At 36.9% G+C, this 27,024-nt stretch overlaps 3 protein-coding genes across 3 annotated transcripts; all 3 read left to right on the top strand.

Annotated features, from left to right (window-relative positions):
* The first annotated feature begins 3,470 nt into the window (after window positions 1-3,470).
* LOC108983296 (heterogeneous nuclear ribonucleoprotein 1-like) lies at window positions 3,471-5,984 on the top strand. The gene is made up of 2 exons (XM_018954886.2): window positions 3,471-3,845; window positions 4,683-5,984. Exons 1-2 carry the CDS (start codon window positions 3,624-3,626, stop codon window positions 5,451-5,453), a joined length of 993 nt encoding a protein of 330 aa, XP_018810431.1. The 5' UTR covers window positions 3,471-3,623; the 3' UTR covers window positions 5,454-5,984.
* Window positions 5,985-9,404: 3,420 nt separating this feature from the next.
* Window positions 9,405-13,038, top strand: LOC108983295. Its single transcript, XM_018954884.2, has 5 exons — window positions 9,405-9,776; window positions 9,877-10,004; window positions 10,091-10,203; window positions 11,714-11,899; window positions 12,724-13,038. The coding sequence occupies exons 1-5, from the start codon at window positions 9,451-9,453 to the stop codon at window positions 12,751-12,753; spliced, it is 783 nt and encodes a 260-aa protein (XP_018810429.2). The 5' UTR covers window positions 9,405-9,450; the 3' UTR covers window positions 12,754-13,038.
* Window positions 13,039-20,396: 7,358 nt separating this feature from the next.
* Window positions 20,397-24,413, top strand: LOC108983297 (AP2-like ethylene-responsive transcription factor ANT). Its single transcript, XM_018954887.2, has 9 exons — window positions 20,397-21,329; window positions 21,426-22,098; window positions 22,318-22,400; window positions 22,565-22,573; window positions 22,672-22,760; window positions 22,835-22,908; window positions 22,987-23,037; window positions 23,125-23,201; window positions 23,575-24,413. The coding sequence occupies exons 1-9, from the start codon at window positions 21,014-21,016 to the stop codon at window positions 24,246-24,248; spliced, it is 2,046 nt and encodes a 681-aa protein (XP_018810432.1). The 5' UTR covers window positions 20,397-21,013; the 3' UTR covers window positions 24,249-24,413.
* The last annotated feature ends 2,611 nt before the right edge of the window (window positions 24,414-27,024 follow it).

Here is a 27,024-nt window from a genome sequence, read left to right as displayed (position 1 = left end):
TGGATGAAGAGACATGATTACATTCATCTAACTAACGCTCGAAGTTTGAGGAAGAAACTAAATATATTGTTGCGTTTCCAATAAATGGAACACAACGCGTAGGGAAGTACGTATGATGGAGAGACGATGTAACATGATGTGTTGGTCTGTTATGGTTTTGCTCGCAGAAAAGTAGGTCAAAGATATGTATCGTGTAGGGATAGTTTAGTTTAATTTAATTTATTGGACATGTACAGCGAATCGATCCTCTAAAAAAATATCGTAAAAGAACAATAATGACCAACGGGTATCGATGCGAGCATAAAAAAACAAGATTCTATTTTTTTATAGGGTTTTCCAGTCCGAAGAATGTGTAATCCCAAAGGCATGTCTTATCACCTTTTCTGCTTGGTCAAGATTAAATAAAAAAAAAAAAGGATTAAATTCTTCAGGGAGAGAGCCACCCACCCACCATGCCTGTCTGTCCTTGTCCTGGTCTGTAGACTGTAGGTGCATCAAGGTGGGTGTCTCCTCGAGACAACAAGTTGGTTTTTGGCTGTCTTTCTTGAATTTTCTTTTTCAAGAAATATATAAATATATATATATATACACGCACCAATGGCATGATCTGATAAATTATATCTCATTAATATTATTAAATAAGCGAATTAAAATTTAAAATCTTTGAAAAACTGTTTTTTATACTGTTCTTATAGTCTATCACATCAATTTAATGGTGCCATTAATTTCAATTTAATTTCTTACGTGATAAACTATATCGTATAGACTATCACATCAGGGGACATTAAATGTCATATATATAGTATGTGCCACTTTAATTGACATTTGTTCAATCTTCTCGCCATGGTCTCTGTTTTTGGAAAACGACGGTTGGAAGTTGGAACCACCATTAATCCGATAACCTAGAGAGGGGTAGTCTTTGGTTTAAAAGGATACGTTGCGTAATTATTGGATTGCTTGAAGTACAGCATAGCCTATGCTCGTGGGGGGGAAAAAGCGGGGGATCTGTGTGGCCGACCGACTCACCATATCCAATCGCGCAATTCAATTGCAGTGAGTTGCGTAAGTAATACATAATTATTGAATGATTATATAATATTTACGTGAAACATTACTCTTGAATACCTATCTTGCTTAGATTGTTTTTGTCGAACTTCATTTCTGCCAAACATACATCTATGTTTTAAGAAATAGCTTTTCTTTTTTGCTTTAAAAAAAAAAACCAAAAAATTGAAACGGGTATTATGTTTTCCTTTGCCATGTTGTCTTCCCGAGGAATCCAACCTGGGGATGCCAGTGACTGTAAATTTGTGATGGGCAAATGCCGTTAATAACTTTCAAGACCAGCGAAGCCGAACCTAGCTAGCTTTTCTAGGTCGAGGATGCGGGCTCCAACAAATTAACAGATACTTTTGCAATAGACTTTTATATTTTAAATTAAGGAAGGTTTTAAATTAATTAGTTGGAGTTTGGGCTCCACTCATGGCATCCATTAAGCATTGCCTTTTGCCGTATAGCAACGGCTCAGAACCCCACAAATAAATAAATAAATCCTACGTACGTGACGGATTAAAGAGCTTTGAGTCTTATATGTGATGGTTTTCGCAACGAGAGGACAATACATGAGATATTAAATGCGTATGAGTTTGGTAAACCCTAGAAGGTTTTTTTCACTGTTTAAGACACCACAAGATGCTTTCTCACATCATCATCATCATCATCATCTTTTTAAACTTAACCAGAAATCCCTCTTGTCTGGGAGCACTTGGTTTGATTTATATTTTGGGGCACCTTCCTCAAGACAGTGAAAAGCAAAGTTTGTCTTTATGGCACAGAGCTTGAGCGCGTGTCAATGGTGGGCGCCATTCCCAATAATTAACAAGTTGATGAAGCGCTTGTAGCAAAAGCTCTTAAATCAATTCCTAATCAATCGTTAGGTTAATACCTCATGATTCTACGTAATTTGTATACATTATTCAACACATTTGTTTAATGCTTTCTGATCTCATCCATCCAACAACTTGAATTAATCAAAACATATGTCACATGCAAAGATTAAAAAAAAAATGGAAAGATTGATTAGTTAAATGATTAATGGGGATTCTTATGTTCACATATCTTTGAGATCATAGCTAATTGTATGCACGATTATCGAATATTCGCACGCATATGGTTATACTAATGACTTATATTTCTTTTTTAAGCATTGAGCTGCAACCCAGCATGTGAGGAGATCTTGGGATTGAATCCCTCTCTGCACAACCTATATATGTGACAGTTTTTTTTTTCCTATTTTTTTTTTCGCTTTTTCCACAAGCTTGCTTGATCCAATCTTACTTACCGAGAAATTTAGAAAAAAACAATATATATATATATATATATATTTTTTTTTTTAGGGTATATATTAGCAAGGTACTGTAATTACATGATGGTTTTGTTTTTTTATTCCTGAGCATGAGGTAGTACTGCAGGGTTTAGTTGTTTAAGAATAGGGAATATAAACCATGATTAACATCGACGTAATCAGAGATGATTTCACTTGAGTTGGTGAATATTCGTAGTTTGGAGAAAGCTCCATTCTGGACCTAGATATTATTTTCTGTCTTATGTATGCAAGTAAAACGTCACACATGTTGAGTGTCGATCGATAATCTAAAGAAAGCAAACTGTAATTCTAGTGTACATGCATGCACTCGTTGTGATCTGGTCCTGTTAGGCTATATAAGCTGTGACTTTCTATGCCTAGCTGCTTGCATGCATTAAATTGTTAATGACTCGAGAAAAATGGTAGAAGCGTTTTACAAACCAAGTACTCAAGTTAATACAATGGTTTTAGGTTTACAATTAGCGACTAGCGAGTGGTCTCAAGCAAGAGACAAGAGGAGTGGAGCTAGGAGATTAAAATAGCTTGATTTAATTAAAAAATAGTTATCTAAATTACACAAAATGAATATATATATATATATTAAAATACTATATACTATACTATAATATCATTTCTACGTAACTTAATCGATGCGATAGTTACCATTTATCTTTGATTATTTAATATTTAAAAAAGAATTAATTTAATAGTGAATAAGTGATATCACATTAATATAATTCGAGGAATATGCAATGAGAATATAATATAAGATATATTTTGTATATATAAATGGCATAAAGGGTCCTGATATTTGCTGGCCTTTGTGGCTTGAGTAAGTTTTATTTATTTTTCTCAAGCGGAGAGAACAAATAATTATTTCAATTCATCATGTCAACCTAACCTGAGATGGATTCTCAATGGGCCTAAATTCAAACCCAGTTTTTTGTTCTAATCCACTTGGGCCCTAGAAAAAAGAATAGCCTAGCACAGCAGGATGTGGCCTTTGGCCCATGTGGACGATGAACCCAGGCTCGCTTTTGGTATAGGCTGGGCTGGCCCCTTGTAACTTGTTTCTATATATGCATGTGAGCCAGAGTCCATTCTGAAAGTACTAAGTTCGCGTAGACTCCTGGTTCCAGTTAACTTTTGCGTTGACTATGCCTGTGGTTTCGAACAAGCCCTAGGTAGCTTTATTAGACTCCTTTTTTTTTTCCTAGGGTTTTAGGGTTTTTCAGTTCTCGAGCTTGGGAGCTGATCAATGGACTCTGATGAAGCGAAGCTCTTCGTCGGAGGAATCTCTCGGGTGACTAGCGAAGACACTCTGAAAAAACATTTCGGCAAATACGGCACCGTATTGGGCTGCTCCATAGCGAAGGACCGGATCACCAAGAATCCCAGAGGGTTTGGATTCGTTTGGTTCTCTGAATCATCTGCAGCTGATAAAGCCCTTCATGATACCCATGTTATTCTGGGAAAGACGGCAAGTTCATTCTATTTTGTTGTTAGCCTTTGTCTTTAGAGAAGATTTGAAACATTTTAATGTTTATACCCTGTTTGTTTGCTGAGAAAATAGGTATAATTTCGAACGCATTCGAATAATTCTGTAGGCTCCGTTAAGTTTTTTTATTCACATTTTACAAGGGCCTGCTAGTGGCCGAAAAACGAAAAAAGTTTGTTAGTGATACTACGAATTTCTCATCTTCTTAAATCGTTCGAAATAAGATCTCCCATTTTCTTCTTCAAATTTAATAATTACATTTTACTGCCTTTAATTTCCACCTAATTCTTCAATTAACCGTCAAACTAGAACAACTATACTATATATAAATCGAAGTTTCTGTTTTGGCTTTACCCATAATCTCTGTTTTCAGCTAATCCCCGTCTGTTAATTTCGATCACAATCTTGGGGAAATTAGTAAATTTTACGGGTGTTGTAACTGTTATAGTCTAACTTAAAATTTGAGAGTGCTAAATTTGTATAGTAAAATGTAACATATAAAGAATCGGATTTTCTTTTTGGAAAATAAGGTGCTCTCTTCCAACCTTAATTAGTCGGGAATAGAGTTTAGCGCAAAAGTGTGAAGCTTTTTTCACTTGGAAATTAAGATACTCTCCCAAACCGATTTAGTCCGGGTGATTGATTTCAGTTTAGTGCAAAGGAGTAGGACATTTTTTTCTATTGTTCTTTTCTGTTTTCGTTTGTAGGATTTCTCTCCTTTATTACAGTACATCTTCGTAGAAACTAAACAGCACTTTGATATTTGCATCTATTTTCTTGGTTGTTTGATTTACTGTTAATTTTTCATGATCTTTTTAGGTAGATGTGAAAAAAGCAATACCCCGGAGTGAACAACAACAGCATCAAAACCAACAACAGAATAGGGGATTGAGTAAGAGTAGTAGTACTGACAATGGCGATAATCTGTTTAGGACTAAAAAGATTTTTGTAGGGGGTTTATCAGCTAGTATAACTGAGGAAGAGTTTAAGAATTACTTTGAGAGGTTTGGTAAGGTAACAGATGTAGTCGTGATGCATGACAGCACAACCCATCGGCCTAGGGGCTTTGGCTTTATCACCTTTGATTCAGAGGAGGCTGTGGTGAATGTTATGCAGAATAGCTTTCATGAGCTGAATGGTAGGCTTGTGGAGGTCAAGAGGGCGGTGCCAAAAGAGGCAAATAATGGTAGTGACAATGGTTTTAACATGAGAATTGAGGGTAGAGGAGGGCCTCCTGGCAATTACCCTCCTTATAGTCCCGGATACTGGATTCTCCCAGGTTATGCACCTTTTCCTGGGTTTAGCAGTGGTGGAGGTTCTCTTTATGGAGCAGGCATTTATGGTGGTTGGTACCCTACAGGTGGATCTGGTGGCATTGGTTCTGCTGTTGCTCCATTTGCCCCAAGAAGTTCTTGGTATGGCCCCAGGGGGAGCATTGGCAGGGTGTTCCCGTTGCCTCACAGCAGTGGTTCTATTTATGCTGGGTACTTGAGTGGTGGGGCTGGAGTTATGGGTATGGCTGCAGGTGGGTACAATGGGATTGTTGGACAGAGTGAATTGGAAACTGAATCTGGTTCTTGGTGGCAATGAACGTGTTCCAGTTGATATTACACCACTTTGTGTTGAAGGGGTAAAGTTGGACGCATTCTTTAGGTTTGAAGGGAAGTGATGGTGCTACTTTTAGCGAGAAACTAAAGTAGTCAGGATGGATGATTTGAGCCTAACCCTCTCGGTAATTGTAGCTAATTCTTATTGAATTCTCTGCACCTTTTAACTTGTTTGCTGGTGGGGCTAGGTGGTAATTATCATTCCCTTTTGTTGAAAGTAGATCACCATCATTCTTTCATTTGACATGCTGCTTGCCGTGTTTCATGTGTAGCTTATATGATGCATTGGTACAGGATTAAGTTTTCTGTAATATAATGGCTTTCAAAATTCATTCTTTCTGTGCTGCTCCTTTTATTACATGCTAGAATAGTAGTTGGCAGAAGTTGCATCCAAAGAACTTGCATTCTCTTTTAATCTTTTGTTCTGTCTGTGTATTTGACCCTCATAGAAGAACAAGTGGTGAGAGAGAGAGAGAGAGAAGGAAATGGCAGAGCATTAATTATCCTTTCAAAACACATCCTTCTTGCGCATGAGTTTTATTGGCTCTGTACTTGTTTTTGTTACTTATAGAAGATCATGCAGGAAAAACTGCCTCAGTTATGCATGTGCAAGGTGTTACTAATGTTAAAAGGGGATAGGATTCCTCTTTTGGGTTGCCTGTGTGGGTCCTGATTTTTACTCCATCGTGTTGTATCTTTCCTAAGTTGCATCACCTTCTTGAGGGTGAAAAAAAGCTCTTATTTACAGTCTTTGATCTGTGGTGTTCATATCTGCAGTTGGAGTTGTGATCATTATACGTAGAATCAAACCCAGTTCAGTGATGCTTTACATTTCAGGGTTTCCTAAACATGAGTTGGGATCTAAACTTCTCATCTCTCTTTGCTCTATTCTTAGAAGTATAAACTGTATCTTGAATTTAGGATGCATTTGGATGTGAGGGTTTAAAGGCAAGGCAATTGAGAAGCAACTTTTAGTATCAATAGCCTGATGTGAATTTCAACATGATTAATTTTTCATTATACCAGAAAGAGAGAGATTTTGTTCAGACAAGTCACTTTTGTTATAAATTTGAATAAAATCTCATACCTAGTCCTCATAAATCGCCATCAATGAGTCTCATCAATATGCAAATTGTGTACTGTCCATACTCTATTCAAGCATTATAATGTAAAATGTCAAAATACAACTCATCCTATTCAAATGCTGCTATCCCCATGAACATATGATGGGGAGTATTGGGGTTTGATGCAATTTTGTGGCACGCTTATTGGTTTTTGCTGGTCACTATATTTACTTGCATTCTTTATCTGCATATTTTATGGCATATATAGCATTATATCTTTTATACCGTATAAATATGGCCTTGGTAGGATTCTGACAATAAATTTAGACCATTCCAGTAGGGTTATCTTATAGAATCTAAATAAAGAGGAGAGTGTTTTCCTTTTGAATGCCATTAGTCACCGGATCAGACGACATTTTCTGTGTCTATTATTTACTTCATTGGGTGAATGAATCTTAAACGGGTGTCTGAGTTATATTTACCTATCGGAATTAGGGATCGGGTCTCTTAGAGTTCAAGCAGGAACTCTAGGTTGGAGTGAGATAAAAGACACAAGGTATGATTCCTACATTATGTATTGAGATTTAATGTTATTTGCTGGAGAAAAAAAATGGTGTGGGGTTCACACACTGCATATCTATTTCGACCCTTGGCCCTTGAGTTAAGGTGGAGTTTCTAGGTGATCATAAATCCCAGAATGAATTGATAGTAATGTCTGTTTTTGTTATCTCAGCAAAGCATAAGCTACCTAACAATACTTTATTAGCGACCCCTGAAGCATCTATATACAAAGCCGTCAGGTTACAACGATAACTTAAAGGATTAGTATGCTCTTTACTATTATTAATGTAAAGCTATTAAACGAGCCTGTTTTTTGTTTTTGTTTTTAAATTCAATTGATTGTATTTAAAACATGAGGATCTTGATGGCGATAAATTAAATTTTTCTGGAGCGGATGCTGTGTCATCGGATAAAGTTGAAGCCTTGAAAAGTCGGAAGTTGAAGTTAGTTGGCTGGTCTGGTCCCCCCCGCCTCGAGGAGAAAGACTCGGGGCTGCTATTTAAAACACCATGCTTATGACCCAAATCACTAACTACACCCTAAACCTTGTGACATTGATTGCAGTCAAATTGGCAAAACCAGGGCTTGGAAGGTCAGAAAAAAAGATCATTTCAAGTTCGATTGCCGATACGGCTTTCACGGGAAATACATTGGACAATGAATATTTTGAACTGTTTATTATACTGTTCATATCCCCGTAAAACTTTCATTAACATTCAAGTTCAATAAATATACAAAATGAACTCTACAACATTTATTAATCCCCGAACTCCTCTCCCATCTCAGCTACTCCTAAAATATAATCCCGAACTCCTAAAATAAAAACAAAACTGCTACGTACAACCGGTGCGTGTAACCGGCGTGTAACCGGCTAACTATCACATCAGCATCTATCAGAACAATTAAAAAAGAAAGAAATTTGAGAAAAGTAAATCTTGGAAAAAAGATAATTCATTGGACTGTAAATATCTGAGAATAAGTTCAACCTCGGAAGAAGATTTGAGAAAAGTTTCATATTTAAAACTTGAGTGAAAGCATTTCGCAAAGCTCGCATGGAGAATTTAAACCGTAAGCATTTCACACTCTCTTTCTCTCACATTTACCTCAGAGGCACTTCACTCTCCGCTTTTCAATAATTTCCTGGTGGGCTCTCTCTCTCTCTATCTCTCTCAGACATAAAACACCTACTTTTCTGGATCTGCAAATTCATACTGTAGTGTTTTCGTCAGTATCAATGTTACATATTGTTGAAGTTTCAGAATATGGACCAAGTGTTTGAGAAAAGTTCTCATTGAGAAAATATTTTTACAGAGTATTCTTGTATAATTTGTGCACACTATACAGTGACCCTTTGGGTCCTATTTATACAACTTAGATAATGAAAAAGCAGAAATACATTCTAGAGTTTGGGGACCACAAGTTTCACAAATCTGGGACCACAAGAATCAGTTTCACAATTCTAATATTCTGCCACACCCATTATGGAAGATTCTTGGTGCTATGGACTGTGCTCAAACATGATGCTCTGGCCCTTACGGCGTTGTTCGGCTACAGCAGGTGCCAACTCCTCAACACATATCAACACGTAAATATCACTGGGGTTCATTAAAGATGGTGCTGAAGCCATGCCGAAACACATATCGAAGGAAAAGGACGTCGGTCATTGTGTGAGTGGACTCGATTTCATCCAGTTTTAAGCAATCTGTCTTTCTCATGTTTCACCGTATGAAAGTCCATTTGGTCTCCTTTAGCTCTACTGTTGTGGGTACTTCTGGAGAGAGATGAAGATGAAGATGGAGATAGTTGACTTTTTTTTTTTCTCCCTCTATGACTTGCTCCTATTTTCTTTCTCCCGCTTACTGCAATGTAAAATAAAACACAGCGTTTCATTTAATGAGGTGGTGATTTCCCACCGGTTGGACATGCCGGTTGCAAGAAGCATTTTTCAAATAAAAATAATGAACCATGGAGGATTTATCATTTGTCTGACTATTTAAATGTTTCCAATCTGCCAATTAAATTCTCGATATCAGGTTTTTAAGCATCTACTTGAATGGTATAGGCGTTGCAAAATCGCTTTCTATTTGAAAAAAGAACTTACAACCGAGAAAAAATATTGTTCTTTATCCAATTCATAAAAAAAATCGTTAATCCAATTCTCTCTACAATTTATTTTAGGGCTTAATTAATTTTATTAATTAAATAGTATTTAACATTAAAGATTTATAAATTATGAAAAATATTCTTAATTAAAAATTATGGTGGAGTAGCCTAGATAGCATCGAAGGTTTCCTTTTATTTGCTAGTGTACTTGTACAAAAGTTAAAACACCAAAAAGAAAAACGCAAAAAGGAAATGCTTGTGCTAAGCCAAGCTCCAGGGGGAGCTCTATCGACCAAGAGATGTTCCCTCTCATCCCCTCCCATTCCCAACTTCAGCAAACCAAATCCTCTCCTCTTCTCCTACCGCAGACACAAATTCAGTCCCAGGCCCTTCGTCAATCTCACGCTCGCAACCAAACAAGATATCTCTAGCTCCTCCTCCTCCTCCTCCACCAATCCTTCCCCTTTTCAAAATGACCAAGAAACTGTTTTCGTGGGTGAGGAAAATGTTCCTTTGGAGGGGGTCATCCAGTTTGACAAACCCACTTCTTCTTCTTCTTCCCGTTTAGACAAATGGGGGTACTGTAATTTCAAAAACTCTGATATTTCATTCTTCTCGCCTTTTCCCCCTTATTGGGAGATTTATTACCTAAGATTTTGGGTTTGTTATGTTTCTCAGTCGGGTTGCTTTGCTTGCTGGTGGTGATGTTCTGGCTTTGCTTTTGTTCGCCGCAATTGGGAGGTTCAGTCACGGCTTCTCTGTCTTTGACGCTGAGACGCTGCGCACAGCGGACCCTTTTATTGCCGGTACTTTTTGTTCTCGTTTGTTTGAATTGAACATGATTCACTTTGTTCTGGAAATAAAAATAATAATAATCAATTTGGATTATCAGGGTGGTTTTTAAGTGCTTACTTCCTTGGAGGTTATGCGGAGGATGGCCGTGGAATGAATGGTCTTTCAAAGGGCGTCTTTGCGGCTGCTAAATCATGGGGCCTAGGAATTCCGGTAAGTTGCGTATGTTATTTAGTTTTCTTTACGTTTTAAACTTATTCCATGTCTTTAAAATATTTCACTGAAAGTGCTTGTCATATCTCTGTATGCCAGAATTTTTAACTGTTTACATTATCCAGTAATGATCCGAAAAATGCTAGTATTAGAAGTTTGATTTCTGCTTTCTTCTTCTTCTTGTTATTTTTTAAATCGGTGCATGTACTCCTCTTTTCTGTTCTACTTAAAAGTCTGGTGGTTTAGTTTGCATCCGGAAATCATTAAGGCGTATACCCTGAAGGAGGAGAGTATATGAAATTCTTAATTTCCTGTCAGATTAACTGGTAATAAGAATCTTCGTCAATTCTAGATGGTTTATAGAAAAAGCAATACAGAATAGAAATGTATCGACAGATGATGTTGGAAGCTCTTTGTCTACAAAATATAGGTAAGCAAGTTTCTGCTCGGGGAAAAGTCAAATCTCTTAAATTCTGGATTCCTTGAGCTCTTCTATAGGCTTCTTTCTCAATGGCATTATTAACATCCCACTTACCTTGTTATATCTAATGTGGCAGCCGAACTAGAAGTATCATTGGTTGCATTTGTGATTTATGCGTCCTCTTAATAACCAAGTGAAATTGATCGAGTGGAAATTAGTACAGTGCAGATGGCTACATGTGTGGCAATGTGAGCCTCTAGAATTTCACAGGAAGAGGAATCATTCCTCTCCATGATCTACTCCTTTATATCCTATGGAATGACAGTGGAAAAGACTACCTCCCTTCTCCCAAAAATGATCTGAGAAATATATTTTTATTTGAATCCCATTCTTACAAAATAAAAATGATGAGAAAATACACTTCTCATCGACCAACTACCATCTATATTTTACACTTTGCACCCCAAACTACTGAAATTGACACGTTGTGTTCTCAAACTAGGGATGGGCAGCGGGGCCCCGCCCCCGCAGGGCAAAACACCGGGGGGGCGGGTGGTAGTAGGGTGGCCCTTTAATAGGTTGCCTTGGCAATACAAGTCTCACACTTATGCAATGTGGGATTCTTCACTCTTGTATCGGGGGTCCGCCGGCCCCCCGGCACCAGGGCGGGGTCCAGTGGTGGAAACCCCACCCCTCGCCCTGTAGCGTACGAGTACCACCCCTACCTCAAACTGCTAAAATGCTTCAAATGTGCAACATGTCGATTTTAGTAGTTTAGGATGCAAAGTGTAAGACAACTCATAGTTTGAGGATGTCAAGTGTATTTTTCCTTAAAAAAGGAAGATAAATGTGTGGTCTCACCCTTGCTGGAATATGAATAAACATGGTAGTTATCTCATGGTGATCTCAATGGGCAATTTTTACTATTTGGATTTGGCATTTGAACACACACAGGCTCATATAGGCCTTAAGCTATATTCTTTCGAGCACATGATCAACCTATAACTTCTAGCATGCACTTTCTTTTTTTTATTACTAAGCCAACAAGACACCTGTTAAAACCCTGCTTTGGTTGGACATCAATGCCAGCTAGGGATAATTATAAGGGCGGCAACCTCAGGTCGTTTTCCACCTTATAACTTTATAGCAGTAACAATGGGAAGTACTGCTGTTTTACTCATTGGATGGAGAGCAGTATTGTACAAAATTCTTCCGAATGATAAGAGAAAGACAAGTGATGTATATCGTCGTGGCAACCCATTTGAGTTGTTTGAGGTATGGAGTTTTTTTTTCCCTGCTTAATCAGTGTATTGAAATTTATAATATATTATGGTGATAGCTTTTTTGCCTTGTCTAAGAAATATCTTCCTGCGCAATACGAAAGTGTGCGCTGTATGCTGAAAAGTTGATAAGATTATTTCCTTGGAAGAAAATTGAGCTTAGGAGTTGAATTATTGTCCTGTTCAGTTGATGATACTGCATTGGGAAAAGAGTAAATTTCTGCGTAAGAAATTACAACCCCATTAGCTTGTTAAATTTGTACTCATCAGTTAACTGCATGGTGCTTGGGAAAGGGAAGAACCTTGCTAGGATATGATCAAAGTTTTACCTGTTGTTTCCGACAATCTTGTTATCTATTTTGAAAGCCAAGTAAATATTCTGTTTTTTTTTCCCGTCTTTTGCTAGGCCATAGTTGTTAGTGCAGTTTATATTAAAAACTAGACCCAGATGGCATTCGCCTCTTGCTTGTTTCTTAGGAATTGATGCTGCCCTTTTCAAATACACAGTGATATGGATTCCTAATTGAGACATTTCTTTGTTGTTGCGGTTGCTCAGGTAGTAAGGAGGTGGTGATTATAAAAGCAGTTTCCTCTTGAAAGGAATTGATAAAAGTTTTTATACGTTGTTTACTACCTTCATGTTCTCAATTATGAAAGCCAAGTAAATAGTTTTTTCGAGTCTTTTGCTAGTCCATGGTGGTTACTGCAGTTTATAGTAAACTAGACCTAGATTGCTTGTTTCTTTGGAATTGGCACTGCCCTTTTCAAATACCCTCTCATAGGGATTCCTGAGAGAGAACTATTTCTTTATTGTTGCAGTTGCTCACATCATTGGTACGAAGGTGGTGATGATAAAAGCAGTTTCATTTATTTCTGTACGATCTTATGCTCAACGCAGACATCAGTTTTGTCAATGGTTCTCGTACTCCTTGTACTCACCTGCTTAAATGTAACAGTTGTGATATCTTTGATTAGATCTGTATCTAATTCAAAATTTGATTTCTTGAGTAGGTACCACGATATAACTTTTGCTTGATCTCTCCTTTTAGAAATTGGTTTCATCTGATGTGTCAATATAAGGAATAAGTAATAAGGTTGAAGGTTTTACGAAATTGAATAGCTTGTTTGGACAGCACACGGAGCATTCAGTTGTGCACTTATACCTAATTTCCCTCATCCGTTTTCTTGAACGAATTTTGCTTTCTCTATTTAATATTGGAGAACGAACTTGGGTGCGTCTCCTTTGATTTGAATACACTGAAACATAGTCATTTAGGTCTCAACCATAGTGATGGGAGTGGTTCTATGAAGATGTTTGTCATAGTTCTTAACAAAATTGTAGGTTAAGGAACAATAGATTGAATTGGAAACGATATAATGGTGATTAGAGACCAGGTTTTTATTCCTATGTTAATTGAAAAGGAAATCATAATAGAGAGGAAAGGAAGGGTTGTAAGGCATGCCAGGCATGAATGTATTGGTCAGAATATGTGATATATGGGGGCGCCTTGGTCCTCGGTTTGGACTTCCATTGTCCAAACCATACAAAAATGCCGTTTTGGTATAATCTCACCCTGTAAAATCAGATATCCATTGGAGAAAGGAGAAAAAAAATGAGAGCATTGCGTGGAATGACAATAATAATGTTTGCTTGGGAGACCATTGCTCCATTGCTGAGATGGGGAAGCCTTTTTGTTGAACCTTTTGAAACAAGGCTTGTCGGGTGTGAGACAGTCGTGGCCCAATGTCCTGTTATGGGACTGGACCTGAGCTAAACCTTTTTTTTTTTTTTTCAATACAATATGAATAATCTTCTATGGGCACTACTACTCCTTGATGACTCCAGGGGAAGGCCGCAATTTTATTAAAAAAATAAAAACACAATTATTTGCATGAATCAAAACAATATACATAGCTTTTTTTAGTGAAATAATTCTATTTATATGCAAATATTCTTCGTTGATTAATATCTCGGAAGAATATTTGAGCAAAATAATCTCGAGGGCTTAGGAAGTCTGGCCCCTGTTTGAAGGTGAGGAAGTCCTTGTTCCTATAAAACCAGAGCAGCCAAACACAGGTTCTTACTGAAGTCGATAACTATTCTTACGTGATCTACAATGCTAAGGGCAGGTTTGGGGCCAAAATCAAAACACAAAATTCTCATCTCATCTCATTTCATCATTACATCTTTTTTAAATTTCCATACAAAATATAATAAACAATTCAACTTTTTCAAATCCCAATACACCTTTTTCAAATCTCAAAACAATAATAATACCAAAACTTAATATTTTAAACTTCAAAACAAAATACAAAATTCTCATCTCATCCCAAACCTACCCTAAGTGATTGGACAACCCCAGTCTAGGTGACGGTAAAAAAAAAATGAAGTCCGGGTTATCGGAGTGGTCAGTCTTGTCAACAGGCTACCTAGAGCCGTCACAATAGAAAACGCTCGGCTGCCTATTCTCCAATGAGCCCAGAAGGCCGAGGATATGCTACAGACCACGAGTTTGTCAGCAGTATTTTCTGGGCACGGCTGATTAAAGTCATGGTGGAGGTTGACCACCATTAACCCTTGATGGATCATGGCTATTATGATGATCGCCAAATAATAACATTATTGTCGAGTGATTATCTCGATATCTGCAGTGATGTTTAGGATAGGTCCCAAAATCCGAGATCAAATCCTTATTCTGGATATAGTACAAGAAAAGACAAAAAGAAAAAAAAAAATCAATAACTACGTACAAGATTTTTTTGACCGGCTTAAATTGAATTTTATGGTACAATTTGGCTTTAGCAGACTTTGCTGCAGCAGCTGCTGCTGCTGCTGCTTTAACTGCATTAATGACACAGTGATACAGAATTGTTTTCATTTGGTAAAGTTTTCAAACATTTATCCTGTATAAAGTAGTTCGACACTTTTATCCATCGGGTAAAGAGGTGTGCCATACAGCTGATCATCATGTGAAAGAGGATTTTTCTAAAGAGGTGGAGGATGCGAGATCAATGGCTTTCTTTTTCATCACATTCCTGGCAAAGTCAGAACATGTTTGCTCCTAAAAACCCACGATACTTTAAAAAGAAACATCCTAACCATCCTAGACTTGTTCCATAACCCAAGCAAATAGGGAAGGCAATAAGATGAAGTGCTGTAAGCCTTATGCCAGGGGGGATCAGACGTTGAAATCAAATCTCGTATCTAAGAGAATGGTGACGAGAGCATGAATTATGATTTGAGCAAGGAGCCCACCTAACCCTTTTAAAGGAGGAAGATCTAGGCTTTGAATTCTTCCAACTACATGCTTTAAATATCTTTCATTCTTTTGGGAACTAAAATAATATAGGGCGGTGTTTTAGGATGTGGCTAATTATATTGATTTGTCTTAATGCTTGAATGCGCTTTTAAAGAGTTGCACCACTTATTTCTGTTAATCTTATAGGTCTTTGCTTCAATTGTGACAAACTAGCGGACTCTTCACTCTTCAGCCATACCAAAGGCAGTAGCTAAATGAAAGAAAAGTTAACCATCCATGAAAAAATAAATAAAAGCGAGAGCGGGAGAGAGAGTAAGGTGATTGTGACATGACAAATGGGGTAAGATTTTGACATGTCATCCATGGCTGAGAGTGTGAAAGAGAGAGGCCGGTGACAAATAGAAAATGGTGAGAGAGATGTAAGCGAAATGGAGGTTAAAAAGGCTATCTCCTGCGTGTAAGTGAGTCTTAATGAAGAGAGAGATACAGAGAGGCATTTTAAACAGCAAAAAACTGAAGAGTGAAACAGACTCACAGCTAGTTGTCCTTCTCCGTTGGGTACCCATCATCCAGTGATCTCCTAATCCCCTTTTCTTTCTTTATGTTGGCCCCCCATTATGGCCAATTTCCGTGATCTTTCTCTAGATTTTGTTTGGATTTAGTGTTCTCACGTGATTCTCATAACTCCTTCCCTCATTTAATTCTCTCTCTGTCTATGACGCTGTGGGCTGGGCCTCACAGTTAAGAGCAGTCTTAATGTTAACACTGGACCAACAGTCTGTCCTTTGTTCATCGGCGCCACAAGGAAAGAAAGTGAGGATGATACTAACATGGCAATGTGGCTTCCAATGCTAAGGAATAGTGGGAAGTTGTTAACTCCCTCTTATCTACTTTTCAGATTGCTGGGCAACCTCTAGACTTCTCTCAAATTACAAATTGTATTATTTCCAGAAAAGAAATACTTCAGTTTAAAAGCATAGCGGTTAAATAAACCTTAAAAAGGAAGTTGGAATTGAGAGAGACATTGCAGAATGATGTTGGATTATGGAAGTGCAGTCATTTATAATGTTTTTATGGGATGAGTTAAATATAACTGCTTTTCACTGTGCTATTCCTCAAAACAGTGATTCTGATTCTCTAGCTTTCCGACTGATAAATTTTTTGCCGTTATATTTAGAGGGAACTTCTACTTTAATATCATAAAAAAATTTTCTTATGCCGGAAGATAAAACGTACTTTAGAAGACACAACCATGAAAATGATGAACACCAGAGCCTGAAAGGCATCATGCATCTATTATCTGGTTTTAGAAGTCTTTCGTACTTAAGTTTCATGGATAGATATTGTCTCCATTTCAAGTTAAATATTCATTTCATGTACAGAATGAAGTATTTTAATCATTTCGTTTGTTAATATAATATGAAATAATCAAACGTCGGGGGGTGTCTTAGTCATTGCAGTATAATTCTATAGTTTTTTCCGCGATAATAAGATTTGGTTTGGACGGTAAATTTCTCTCAATTCATTTTAATATAAAAAATACTATTCTTATCGCTGGAAGTTAACATTGTGATTTTTTATTTTTTTACTTAATGATTAAATAATTATTTTTTAATAATATTGTAATTTTTTTTTTATTTTTTAAAAAAATATTTAAAATTGTTAAAAAATACATGTATAATAAAGGAAAAAAAAATGATCCTATAACTAACGATAGCTCTCAGCGAGAGTTGGAAGTGGTGGCCACCCTTTCAATGTACAAACAACAAAAACACTTTTCAATTTTAAATATTTAATTTTTTCATCTAATCATTACCTAGTCATTATAGTTTTTCTAAACTTCCAAATAAAATACAAAAAATAATTTAACTTTTTCAAATTTCAAATTTCAAAATAAAAATAATATTTTTATTATAGTTTTTCTAAACTTCCAAATAAAATACAAAAAATAATTTAACTTTTTCAAATTTCAAATTTTAAAATAAAAATAATATTTTAATTTAACTTTTTCTCTCTCATTTCTCAAAACCCCATAAAACATATTATTTCAAATAAATTTATTATTATTTATAAATCATTTCACTATTATTCAAAAATTATCCCATCTAGTCTCTGTTTGAATATAGAAACATTTTTAACCCATTTGATCTCATCATTGTAATTTTCCAAAATTCATATACAAAACATAATAAATAATTCAATTTTTTTAAATCTCAAAATAATAATAATATTAAAAAATAATATTATAACAATATTTTATTAAATTCATCTAAAACCATTTTATCTATTCTCAGTATCTAAACTAGCTCTAATCTCATTATAATCTTGACTTGTACTGGGTACATTAGTAGATGCATTTTTGTTCTTTCATTTTCATTTTCATTCTAAAAAAAATAAATAAAATACAAACAGTCCCTTTATCAAAATCATATGGTGTATGAACTTTCCTTAATTGTGTAGAATGGATAGCCACAGCTGATGGCATCCTTTTTTTCACCTCATTCAATTTCGATAACTAAAAATCAATGTTATTATCCAATGGAATTCTTGGACTTCTTGATCCATGTCTGCAAGACACAGCCATATATCACTGTCGAGATTCAGACCTGAGACCTGAGACTGATCAAATTAAAGGATACAGAAGAAGTTAAATTAAAGAAGAACCACGTACCAACCCCCGATTAGCTTCTTGCCAAGGCCATGCATAATATCATCATAAAAAGTGGGAAGGGGAAAAGAAGAAAAACTCAGTGGTCTCTGTGCTAGTGCTGGTGGATTCACTCATCATTGCTATGTAATTAAAAGAGAAAAAGAAAGCAGAATAATCAAAATCCTCCCACCTCTATGCACCCACACGCACGATCCCAAGATCTTCTTTTTTCCCTCCGAAACACTCAAGTCTTCCTTTCAAGGTTCAAAACACCATCATTCCCATTTGAAATTCTGTCGCCGTGAAGACTTCCATGCACATTTGCATGCAACATTAAATTGCCACTCAAATAAAAAGGAACTCGAGAAGAAACCAGACTCAGCAAAACCCTGGCAGATAATTTCACAACTCCCCTGCCAAGTACAGCAAAAAGGAGAAGCAATAGCAAAAGGCAAAATTTGACCGGAAAAAACACAATCGATAAATAGAATATGAAAAATATGAATATTCTATTAGTCGTGACTGAAAATGGTACGCATGCATGGACAGCAGTTTAAAGAATGGAGCGGCAGACAAACTTTGTTAAACTAGACACATTTTAATGCCAAAGTTATATCATCCGATGACATAACACCCAAATCTTCAAAATAGAGGTCTTGAATTCGATCCCCTCTCCGAATAAAATAAAAAAAAACAGTATGAATTTATCAGTTTTATCATTAAATAGAAAGGAAAACAAAACTACATAAATTAGTGAGAACAACAGAAGTACCAGCTTGAAACATGGTTAAGAATTTCCGAAAACCACCTCAAAAAGTCAAGGAAAAAAAACACTTTCTTGAGGGGTGCGAACTACCATGTCTGAGAGTTGCAACATGAACATTATAAAATAATTTCTTGGAGAAATAACATGCGAAGAGAAAACAGCATCAAGCATAAACAGGCATACGTAATCAAAACACGATAAAATTGAGAGAAAAAAAAAAACACTATTTAAGGATAGAAAATAAAATAGATTTTCCACCTAAAGCTTGTCTGGGGAGGGGGGCCCTTTTCATCATCATTCCTGGAATATTTCAAGTTTATCAAAGACCCACTCCTGCTTTTTGGCTGAAAGCAGTTGTTGACCATATCCCTTCGCTTCCTCTTAAAAAGCTAATGGAGTCTCTGTTCTTTTTATCGTTTTAGTAAAAGAAGACATCTTTAAAGACCGTAATATGTGACAAAATTGCGGTTTTGTTTACTTAATTTATTACCTTTACCACCTTCTCTTGTAGTTTTTAATTTAAAGACATCGCATTAAGTTGTAAATAGAATGTTACTAACTAATTGCTTAGATTTCAATAAAAGAATGGGTCGAATATAATTCATATTGGTACTATTTCACACTGGTCCCAAAATCCTACGGCAGATTTTAAGTGTTTTTTTGCCTCTAAAAGAACAGTAGTCACTGATGAGTTCGTCTACTGTATCACTGAAATGTCCAGCAAAAATGGTGGGCCGTCTCCCCTGACTGGGGTAAATCTCTCACTCACCATAAGGAGCAAATGCAATGCCCTTCGTTTTTTATTTTTTTGGGGATATTATAAATTCAACATCGATCTTGGCTGGTTTCCAGTTGATTCAAGGTGGAGTTTGGAGGCTGGCTCAGGAAAGGAAAGGGAAAAAAAGGTGGAATTTTGAACTGCTTGGAAAATAAAATTAAAAAGAGCCCCCATTCCATTTTGAACCAGGGGGCTTAAAGTGGTCCTGCTGCCTGCAAATAGTAAAAACATGAAGAACAGAACAGTTCGTGGAAATATTTTGTTTGGAGGGATTCATTTTTTAATCTTAAAATTAAGAAAACGTAATTTCTACGTGTCTGCTGGTTCTTCCAATCCGATCTATATCTACCTACGTACAAGACTTGTGGAAAAAAAGGCAATAAAGTAGCGAAAATAGTGATTTGATGAAAATAAAATAAAAATTAATCTCCCATTTCGACAAGCTACTACATTCATTTTTTTGTTTTTTAGTCACCCTAAAAGATCATAGATGACAGTCACAGCCCACTGTCAGAAAATTAAAGGGGAAGGTGGGGAGAGATCAGAGGGAGATGACCCACATAGCACATCCTTCTTTTAACAAGTAGACGTTGGTGATGGGCTGTGACCCATATAAAGTGGCAGTGGGCCGTGACACTAGGTTTGTCGTTGTTTTAGTTTTTCGAATTGAAAGCTGGGAACCAAATTCGAGCAGTAGCAAGTCTTTAGCTGCGGTTTATTATTATAATTTTATTTTTTAATATTATTATTATTTTATAATTTGAAAAAATTAAATTATTTATTATATTTTATATAAAAACTTAAAAAAAATTATAATAACGAGAGAGGAGATAAACTAAACCAAAACAATTTCATTATCAAACGGGTCTTAAAGTAGAAAGGAAGAAATAAAACATTAGAATAAAATTGGATCCTTTTTAGAGTTGCAGAGTGGCACAGAAGGCTGTGTACTGTATGAAGTGACTGGATGGGGCAGATGTCCGGCTCGTCAAATCTATCTAAGGCTCTGTGACTGTAAAAAATAAAAGCAAACAGGTTTTGGGCAATCTGACTCTATTTGGCCATTGCTCATCCACTAGACTCAGCTGACTGGCTTTCCTTAGAGAGAGAGAGAGAGAGAGAGGGAGAGAGAAAAGTCGATAATAATTTCTGGGTAATAAGGAATTATGTGTGTATTTAAGATACTCGGTGGTTTCTATGGGTTGGAGCTGGGTTCTGGTGTCATATTGGATCCGGGTTTTTTGTAGGGTTTAAGAAAAAGGCAAAGAGTAGAAGAGAGGTGAGAGGAAAAGCAAAAGACGTGGTCTTTCTCATATACACAGATCCCTATGGAATGAAGGGGTGCTCCCCAGCATTGTTTGCTAATGTTCATTCTTTTTGTTTAGTTTAAAGAGACCAATATTGTTGTTCTCTTTAGAGAGAGATAGATTTTGTGGGGAGTGCATAGAATGAAGAGTTTGGCTGGTGGATAAAGCTCTTCGCATGAGCCCTGTAGCTATAGAACAAAAAACCAAGTTTCAGAGGGGAGGCAAGAGATTTCGCTATGATTAGTTTAGGTGCTTGCCAATGATTGAGTTGCCTTACTGCAGGATATAAGAAGAACCTGTGAGTGTGAAAAAGAAAAGGAGAGAGAGAGAGAAAGAGAGGGGAAGAAGATGAAGTCCATGCATGATAATAACGGGAGCAATAATAACTGGTTGGGGTTCTCTCTCTCACCCCAAATGAAAATGGAGGTTACTACTGACCCCCAGCATCATCAGCATCAGTACCATCATCAAGGCCAGGCTTCTTCTGCTGCCGTTTCCGGTTCTATCCCTACTGGCTACTATCTTTCCTCACACCTTAACAGCTCTGGAATCTGTTATGTAGTCGGAGAAAATGGTGGTTTTCACTCCCCTTTGTCCGTAATGCCACTCAAGTCGGATGGGTCTCTCTGTATCATGGAAGCTCTCACTAGATCACAACCAGAAGGTTCGCTTATGTTTATTTTCCTATTTACCTCCATTCTGTGTATAAAAATGTTTCTTTAAAATAAAAAATTTATTTCTCTCATATTTCTGTATTAAGGGATGGTGTCAAGTCCGTCTCCGAAATTGGAGGACTTTCTGGGCGGTGCAAGCATGGGAACCCACGAGTATGGAAGTCATGAAAGAGAAGCAATGGCTCTTAGCTTAGATAGCATCTATTATAACCAAAATGCCGAGGCCGAAACCAGCAGGGAACATTCCCTGGACCTTCTTCAAGAGCCCTTCAGGCAACAAGACCAACAGATTCCAGTTCAAAGTCACCAATATTATACTGGGCTTCCGTGCCATGGGATTTATCAACAACACTTAGAGCAAGAATCTAAGGAGACCCATATTTCCGATTGTGATTCCCAAATCCCTCAAATCTCAGAGGATGGGATACCTTGCCTGAAAAATTGGGTGTCTAGGCAGTACTCTGCACATCATTCCCTGGGGCAGCAGATGGGTAACAACATGGTTGATGATGGTGGAGCTTCTGGGTCTGTTGGTGCAATGGGTTGTGGGGATTTACAGTCTCTAAGTTTGTCCATGAGCCCCGGTTCTCAGTCCAGCTGTGTTACAGCTGCAAGGCAAATATCACCTAATGGATTAGAATGTGGTGCTTTGGAAACAAGAAAGAGAGGTCCTGGAAAGGTTGCTCAAAAGCAGCCTGTACATAGGAAGTCCATAGATACATTTGGTCAAAGGACGTCACAGTATCGAGGTGTTACAAGGTTAGTTCATGCTTCCCTTGCTCCATTCAGTTTCTTCAATGTTCTCCGTTATGATTTTATTTGATTAACTGCGAGTTAACTTATTTTGTGAGATTTCTAAATCTCTAGTTCATTAGTCGTTCCTCTATCTTGCGTGGTTCTTGTTTTCGATGTCTGTTCAGTTCTAATCTAGTTTGCTCTCTGAATACCAATTAACCCATGTCGGTTTACCTCCACCAGGCACAGGTGGACTGGTAGATATGAGGCCCATCTTTGGGATAACAGTTGCAAAAAGGAAGGACAAACCAGGAAAGGAAGGCAAGGTTAGTGGAATTGAAAATAGCCATTCACAATCGTTGTTTGGAAGTATTCTTGCGGAAATTTTTGTCCATTTCGTGTTGACGCTCTGACATCTGCCCTTAATTCTTACTTGCCATGTTCACGCCTCTTGGGGATGCCATTTCCAATCAAATAATGCTCATTTCAGTTTATCTGGGTACGCTGTTTTTCCGGCTTAGAACGAAATAAAGAAGAATTTTGTATGAAATATCTATTTACTGTTTGAAATAAATAAATTTCACATATTAACTTCAGGGGGTTACGATATGGAAGAGAAAGCAGCCAGAGCTTACGATCTTGCTGCCCTTAAGTACTGGGGACCTTCCACCCATATTAACTTCCCGGTATGATTAAACCCGAAGGTCTGGTTGTTTTGAAGTTTAGTAGCTGAAATCCCATTCTCTTGTTCTTTTCTCAGTTGGAAAACTATCAAGTAGAATTGGAAGAAATGAAGAACATGAGCCGGCAGGAATATGTTGCTCACTTGAGGAGGCATGATTCTTAGTTATCGTAGTATTCTACTGCCTTATTTTCCCGGCTTTATACTCAAGCTTTTCCATTAACTTGCAGGAAGAGCAGTGGGTTTTCCAGGGGAGCTTCAATGTACCGGGGCGTCACGAGGTTTTTCTTTAGATTTTTTGTGCAAAAAAGGTTCATTCCAGCCAGAATTCTGGTTTTTTGTGTTTCTTATCATTTGTCCTTTTGTAGGCATCACCAGCATGGTAGATGGCAAGCTCGGATTGGCAGGGTTGCAGGGAACAAGGACCTTTATCTTGGGACGTTCAGTAAGTTCATGCATCTATTAATTTCCTCGGATGCAGTTTCTTTTTCCATTTTCCTTATTATTAGCATTTTTCCTTGGTGATTTATTTTTATATTTGGCTCTCGTTGTGTTCATAACTTTGAAGAATTGCAAAAGTGTTCGTTTTGATGACACCTCCGCCCTTTGTTTGTTTTTTTCCCCCATCTTCTAGTGAATAGCGATGCTTTTATAAGGCTGAATTGCTACTTTGAGACTAGCAATGAACTTTTTTAAGGCTGTTCCTCACACTTGAGATAATAAAGGGAACAAAAGATTTTCAACTTAAACCTCATAACTAAAGGCTACATTCAACATTCTAAGCCCTTCCTGATATTCTTCCTTTACTTACATTTCAGGCACCCAAGAGGAAGCAGCCGAAGCTTATGACGTTGCTGCCATAAAGTTTCGCGGGGTAAATGCTGTAACTAACTTCGACATCACCAGATATGATGTTGAAAGGATCATGGCCAGCAGTACTCTACTTGCTGGAGAACTGGCTAGGCGAAACAAAGATCCAGAGCCTAGAACTGAAGCCATTGATTATAACCCCTCAGTGCAGAACGTTGGGGAAGAAACAAATCACCCCGAGAATGACAATGGGAACGGCCCAGATTGGAAGATGGTTTTGTACCCATCCCCTCAGCAAACACCAAATGCCTGCGTCGAATCACTTGATCATCATCAGAAGACTATGAGTTCTGTCAACTACAGAAATGCCTCTTTCTCAATGGCCCTACAGGATCTGATTGGCGTTGATTCAGTGAACTCAAGCCAGGCGATGGTGGATAACTCTGGCAAACTTGGAACCCATTTTTCCAATCCATCCTCTCTAGTGACTAGTTTGAGCAGCTCAAGAGAGGTTAGCCCGGATAAGACCGGCTCCACAATGCTCTTTGCGAAGCCACCTTCAGGTTCAAAGTTTGTCAGCCCTGCTGCCGGTGTTAGTTCTTGGTTCCCGACAGCTCAGTTGAGGCCGGGTGCAATCTCCATGGCACACTTGCCTGTTTTTGCTGCTTGGACCGATACCTAAAACGCTTCATGCGTTTGTCACATGTAAAGTTTTGCATGCACAAGGAGGAAATTGTGGGGGGAGGGTGATGTAAGATTTTGATTTTGCTTCTTTAGACGTGCTAGTGGAAGAAATGGGCAATTAATGAAAAAAGAAAAGGTGGGGGGGCCAGCTTTCTGTCTCTAACCAAAGTGTTAAGTTACTTTTCAAAACTGAACCTTTTGGCTCATATTGGAATGAAGATTTTGCAAAATGAAGTGAAGGGAATTGGGAGGGGCTAATGATTAAACTCCATGAAATGATGTCTGCAATATGGAAGTGGCGCCATTACATTATTGAATTTGCTTTTTTTTTTTTTATCTCTTCTTTTTTAGGTCCTGCTAAGTACAAAACCAGCTCAATGTTTCCCAATAATGCAAAGGGGCTTGCTTTGACCACACCACCTCATTTCATCCCCTCCAATCTGTTCCTCAATCTGCATTACACCATCATTGCAAATTCCTACTTTCTTATCTTAGCTTTGCTCAAAGGCAACAGACATTCCCATTTCATTATTTTAAAAAGGGTGCGAGAGATTCTTAGATGATGACTTTAATTGGAATATTTTATGATTTGTGATCGTGATTGCTTAGCACTTTGTCTCCTATTTCTTAAAAAGCATCTATGGTTAAAAAAATTAAAAAATTAAAAAATCTTTAGCTTTTCTAGTTCCACTTGCTGTAATCCAATGTGAATTAGGATGTAAAAGCGATTTCATGTCCTGGTGTGGATGCTAAAAAAAACTTTAGAGCCGCATGAGTGAGAGAGGGTTTCCCTCGTGTTACCGTGGCTTGCATGCACGTTTGAGCTCCATTTCCAACTCGACCACGATGTACTTAAATGATAACACGACAATGAAGACCTTCATGCCCGAAAAGCAGGAAAATCCGACCAGATAAAGTAGTAATTACGACTTTATATATGCATTATTGTAGAATTAACTTAAACAGTCCAAGTTAACCAAAATAAATAAAATTATTAATTAGGATCTGAGACAATAATTTTGTTATATTTCGTGTCCAATGAGTCGAGTAGCTTGTTAATAAATAGCACTGCTCAGATCCTGACTTTCTAGTGTGGTTTTCTCGACATCCGAAGGGCATAGATCTGTAAATGGGTTGAGAGATTGATCATATAGAGACCATCCCCAAGTACTGTTTTGCTTGATCTAACTCAAATATTGTAGTTCATGATTCCCATGCACAGTCAGATATTGGAGGAGAACGTCGTGCATGAGTGTAGTTTGAAAACATGCCGGAATATTTGATCAAGTCTTGTTATCTTTCGAGAACAAAGATCACGATACTCTAATGGGGAAGAGAAAGATAGTTTTAAAACAAGAACACGAACGCTAGCAGCTGGTAATTATGCTACAAAAATGCAGGTAATTTATCTCTCAAGTTCAAAGATCTTTTAGGAATATTTAGGGTTTTAAGTTGGTGAAATGTCCTGTAGATTGCGGTGGTTTAAAAACGATTTCCTTTCCAGGAATCGTGTGAAGTAGTGATGAAGAAAACACCCTTACAAAGGAAAAGAAAGAAAAAAAGAAGTCTCGATTGGACAAAGAAAAAGGAGATAAAACTAAAGGGAAACAACCCAACAACCACAAAACAACGAGGAAAAAGGCCACAGTAACGAGATTGATGGTCAAAAAGATTTGCTAAGCCTCGTGGAAAAGATTGCAAAGCAAATAGGTAACTGATTTTTAACAAAAAAAGTAGAATCACTAATCCGAATTTTCTTCAAACCTTTGAGATTAGTCAAACATATATGATTACAACCTTATGATTGACAGCTTGGATGGCCAAAACAAAGTTAACGTAGAACTTGGAAATTATCTGGATTCATATAGTTGGCTACGAGCTGGATCAAATTATAAATAGTATATATTAATCATCATCGACATCTAAGATTGAATAACATTCTTTTTATAATTACACACTACTGAAGATATATATATATTTTTTATTTAAATTTTAAAACTTCACGCCTTCACAGTATATTTAAATAGGAGAAATTATACATATACGTACCACACATTATTTCCATTTAATCAATATATAATTTGTTTTTTTTTTTGTCTTTTTATCTTAATGTATGCTTAAATATTTATGTTTAAATAGTATGACAAAAATAAAAAATCACATATTAATTAGATGGAGGTGAGTAATGTAAGGTTTATTCGTAATATTTCTCATTTAAATAGAGTTATTATATTCTCGCACTGGTATTTAGAATATACTATTTAGGTAAAATTTAACTTGTAAAATTTATATTTTAAATCTACGTTAATTTCGCGTTAAATTGAGACAGAGATCTCAAGTCGTAACAAAAAAAAAAAAAAACTCCGTATTCATTATAAGGATTCGGTGGTGAAGACAGGTCATAAGAAGGATAACATTCGAAGAAAATAAACATTTATGTTTGGACGGTATCAATTAACACCGGACGGTATCAGAATTCAGCAACTAAACAAACATGTTTAGACAATAATGGTACTAGGAAGTATAAATGGTTGACTTTTATTTAATTCATGCAATAAATCTTCTCTCTCTGTATTTTATTTTATTTTATTTTTTAAATCACAGCATTCACAAACGTATTATACTCCTACTCTGTTCGACAACCCAGCCCTAGTAAGCTGCAATTAGTATCAGCTGAGCAGAATCCTAAGACTTTTGGATTCTCTGTACATGTGATTAAAAAAAAAAGTATATATAAAGTATTACTCTGATGTCGCATCTTGCCGCATAAAAGA

This window comes from Juglans regia, chromosome 11, assembly GCF_001411555.2.
Source record: "Juglans regia cultivar Chandler chromosome 11, Walnut 2.0, whole genome shotgun sequence".
Taxonomy (NCBI): domain Eukaryota; kingdom Viridiplantae; phylum Streptophyta; class Magnoliopsida; order Fagales; family Juglandaceae; genus Juglans; species Juglans regia.
The sequence above is the reverse complement of the archived record's forward strand: the minus strand, read 5'-3'. Positions and strand labels throughout refer to the sequence as shown.

Coding starts and splice junctions, on each gene's coding strand:
- LOC108983296 (XM_018954886.2), top strand. CDS start 3,624: ATGGACTCTGATGAAGCGAAGCTCTTCGTCGGAGGAATCTCTCGGGTG. Junction 3,846..4,682: donor ATGTTATTCTGGGAAAGACG/GCAAGTTCATTC, acceptor TGATCTTTTTAG/GTAGATGTGAAAAAAGCAAT.
- LOC108983295 (XM_018954884.2), top strand. CDS start 9,451: ATGCTTGTGCTAAGCCAAGCTCCAGGGGGAGCTCTATCGACCAAGAGA. Junction 9,777..9,876: donor TCCCGTTTAGACAAATGGGG/GTACTGTAATTT, acceptor TATGTTTCTCAG/TCGGGTTGCTTTGCTTGCTG. Junction 10,204..11,713: donor CATGGGGCCTAGGAATTCCG/GTAAGTTGCGTA, acceptor CATCAATGCCAG/CTAGGGATAATTATAAGGGC.
- LOC108983297 (XM_018954887.2), top strand. CDS start 21,014: ATGAAGTCCATGCATGATAATAACGGGAGCAATAATAACTGGTTGGGG. Junction 22,761..22,834: donor CCACCCATATTAACTTCCCG/GTATGATTAAAC, acceptor TTCTTTTCTCAG/TTGGAAAACTATCAAGTAGA. Junction 23,038..23,124: donor ATGTACCGGGGCGTCACGAG/GTTTTTCTTTAG, acceptor GTCCTTTTGTAG/GCATCACCAGCATGGTAGAT.